The 3,444-nt window shown below is 48.6% G+C and overlaps 1 protein-coding gene across 1 annotated transcript; it reads right to left on the bottom strand.

Annotated features, from left to right (window-relative positions):
* Positions 1-1,260: 1,260 nt before the first annotated feature.
* Positions 1,261-2,315, bottom strand: LOC309598376 (transcription factor HES-5-like; the record flags this gene model as incomplete). Its single annotated transcript, XM_082328874.1, has 3 exons — positions 1,261-1,526; positions 1,759-1,939; positions 2,250-2,315. The coding sequence occupies 3 exons, from the start codon at positions 2,313-2,315 to the stop codon at positions 1,261-1,263; spliced, it is 513 nt and encodes a 170-aa protein (XP_082185000.1).
* Positions 2,316-3,444: the final 1,129 nt, after the last annotated feature.

Here is a 3,444-nt window from a genome sequence, read left to right as displayed (position 1 = left end):
CCCAAGCAGAGTCAGGTGCCAAACTCTTTGGAAGTTATTAGGAGTTTTGCACGTTGCTACCTCCTAAAGGGACAAAGTGTAAGACTGAACTCAGGTCGGTGGGTAAATTCATGGGGAATGGGGGGAAATAAACTGGCTGTGAAATCAGTGATTTGCTGAAGTCTGAACCGGTTGCTGTTAAGTATCTGGGTCTACACCTCTCAGTATCTCACTTCAATTTCGCCTCCGTTTTAATTTTTGATAACTATTCCAGAGGTTGCTTCTTTGAAGGATCTGAAATCCTGTTCTGCCAAATGAATTTCACAAATATAAACTATGTATGGGAATGAAGGGCTCAGAAATATGACATCTCCTGATAGCTTCCCCCCGCAGGAGGAGCCTACATGCAACACTTAGTCCAGGACTATTAGCCACTTTAATCATTTCAAACCAAAGGATTAATGACTAAAACCATTTTTATTGTATTGTACAGTGAAGACACCAAAGCTGAACATCACACAGGATGAATACATCACAACTTTATAAAAGCTTTTTAAGCTCTTTAGCATGTTCGGTGAATGATTATAAAGTACTTATTGCCTCCCTTCCTCTCCCTTTTCCTTAAGGTATATCACAGGCATTTCCTTTACAAAAGGCATCAATTAACCCTCAACGGAGAGCAGCACATACTGACACCATGAGAATTTTCCCGAGAGCTATCTGTTATCATCATAACTTTCTGTAAGAAGGTATACTAACAATAGCATAGGAACTGCAGAAGAATCAGCATTTCTTAATAACAGCTTTCACTCAAAAGGTAAAGGCTCAATACTCTCTTTATGATACAAAATACATTCTTCAAAGTGCTCCTTCTTTAGGAAGGTCAATACATTATCTAGAGACAACGGAGCACTTGCACCAGTGACCCAGGGAGTTAGTAGAGAGATTTCCACTGACAGCCACAGGCTCAACAGCCTTGCCAAGCAAAAGTGTGATGGAAGCTGAATGGTATTTGGCACTCTAAATCACCGCAGAACTTGGTCCTCTCTTTGGCTAGGAGCCACCAATAAAAGCAGCAGATTTGCTGCAAGATACAAACACATTCCTTCACTATGAAGGGAAACTACTCAGCAACCCTCATTTCTTGTGACAGAAAAACAATAACTGCCCCCCCTCCCACCTTTGGAAAGCAATGTTTCCTACTTTAAAGAGGAACTATTAAATCACAGGTCCCTCTAGTTTTTGTAGCAAAATGTAGGAATAAAGCAAAGTTCAGCAGGTCTACCAGGGTCTCCAGATGGTAGCAGCAGCAGCCACAGTCTTCTGGGCAGGTTGCTTTCTGGCAAACAGACAGGGTGACAGAGGTGGGCTACGCAGAGCAGGAGCATACGTGGCATCTGCGCCCATCTGAGCTTTGCAGAAATGCTTGATTAGCTGCACCTGAGTTTCCTTCTTGGGTTCATAGTAGGACAGAAAATGCATAGCTTCCTTGAGGCACCGCAGGTATCCACTGTTAAAATCCTGCTCCAGATTCTTGTGAATGAATGCTAGAAAAGAAAGAAAGAAGCAAATGCAGTGGGTTAAGATCATGATCAAGACATGGGACAGTGGCGATTCATGCATTAAGTTTCTTTCAAGAGCCTGAGTCCACGAGCCTTGCTCACGGGACCAGACCTGCTGTGCCAGAGCCCCTGCACGCGCCGGGGCAGGGCTGTCCCGGCGGGCAGAGGCCTGTGGGAGCGGGCGTTAAGCGGCGTGCAATAGGTGCTCTGCACTCACTGTGGGCCTGCGGCTGGCTCTGCTGCTTCAGGTAGCTGACAGCCACTTCCAGGATGTCGGCTTTCTCCAGCTTGGAGTTGGGCTGGTGTCTCTGAAACTCCTTCTCCAGGAGCAGTTTCAGCTGCTCGATGCTGCTGTTAATCCGGTCACGGCGCATTTTCTCCACCACCGGCTTCCTCAGCTGTAAGAGAGGTGGAGCAGATCGTTAAGGCTTTTCTGAGACCTGACCTAATTTCCCCTTCCCTGATACACACATGCTCAAAGACGCTTTCTTTTGGTAGGAGAGCTTTGCAATGCTGCCTACCTGTTCCCCACTCAATTTCATTTTTAAAGATTTATATAGTCTCCTTTATCTCTCTTTAACCTATTTGCCTTTCCCCAAACCACTTTCTCCCTCCTTACCTTTTCCCATGTAGTATTTCTTTGACAGAGGCAGCCCATTGCATAGAGCACAGCCCAGCCTTTCCAATCCTGTCAAGGGCTCTACTTACTTTGTTCTTTTCTTTTGGCAGCAGTTTCTCCTCCGTGTGCATCATGAGAGTGTTACTGGGAGCCATTCTTAGTGCTCTCGGTCCTGGGCACAGACCCCCACCTCGGGCTGCTGTGCTGAGCGTAAGACTATGCTCCGGCACTTACCGACTGCCTCTATTTATACATCGGGGAGCTTCAGCAGACCTGGGAGCCGGGGGAGCGCTGGTGTTTCCCCCAGCCGCTCAGCCAATCCAGGCACGCAGCTGAACAATAGAGGACGCATCTGTTAGCGCATGGTACGTTGATTGCGAATGCCCTGGAGGGAACAGCCTTCTGCCCACGCGGCCTGGTGGAGGGTGCAGCGTGGCTCTTCAGGGCTGCCCAGGGACCGGGGGAACCACTGACCCTCCAGCTGGGCGTCTGGGATCAATGGCACTCGTGAGTCCCCGCATGTGCCTGTCACATTTGTGGGGTGGAGCAGGCACGCTTTTGGGGGAAGGTGGGAAAAGAAGAAGAAGGGGAGCACTGTTTGGGTCAAAATCAACAGCACCAAGGACACCTCTCTACTCTTTCTGGAGGGGGCACTTTACCGCCAGCCTCCCAGGTGCCGCTGCCAGAGTGTGGGTGTAATTGCACTTGTCCATACAGTCATTACACTTCTAATGGGTGAGCCAAAGTGTCATCAGTGTGAAACGACAGGTTTGTTTGCATGACGCTTCTAAATGCTGTGGAGAATCTACAGGCAGGATGGTGGGATGTTGGATGGACAGGGTGAATAAACAGGGAATGGGAAGCAAATGGAAATGTAACGGTAACCTCTGTCTCTCTCTTCACGCACCGAGCTCTGTGAGCCCGTTGCACCAGTGTTCCCATTGCCTTCATTAGGGATGGCCACATACCTCCTAGCAGAACTGGGCCCATGCCTAGTCACCCCTGTAACTCTTTCCTTTTCCTTTTCTAATCTCTCTTTCCTACAGACATTTACAAGAATGATGGTTAAGATGGGCTAAAGAATAGCATCAGATTCAACCCAGAAGCCCTAGGCCTTGGGAAGTCAGAGGCAAGATTTAGTGAATGAGATTTAGTAGCCGAGGCCCATCTTTGGACCTCAGCAGGGAGGTCTGTTCTGCCTCCTGCCTGAGATTCCTGGTGTGCTCTGTCCTCATCTGACCCGGGAGCATCACACTGCCCCGCGGCAGACTGGACCTGCCGTCA

This window comes from Platalea leucorodia, assembly GCF_965183815.1.
Source record: "Platalea leucorodia genome assembly, chromosome: 17".
NCBI lineage: Eukaryota > Metazoa > Chordata > Aves > Pelecaniformes > Threskiornithidae > Platalea > Platalea leucorodia.
The sequence above is the reverse complement of the archived record's forward strand: the minus strand, read 5'-3'. Positions and strand labels throughout refer to the sequence as shown.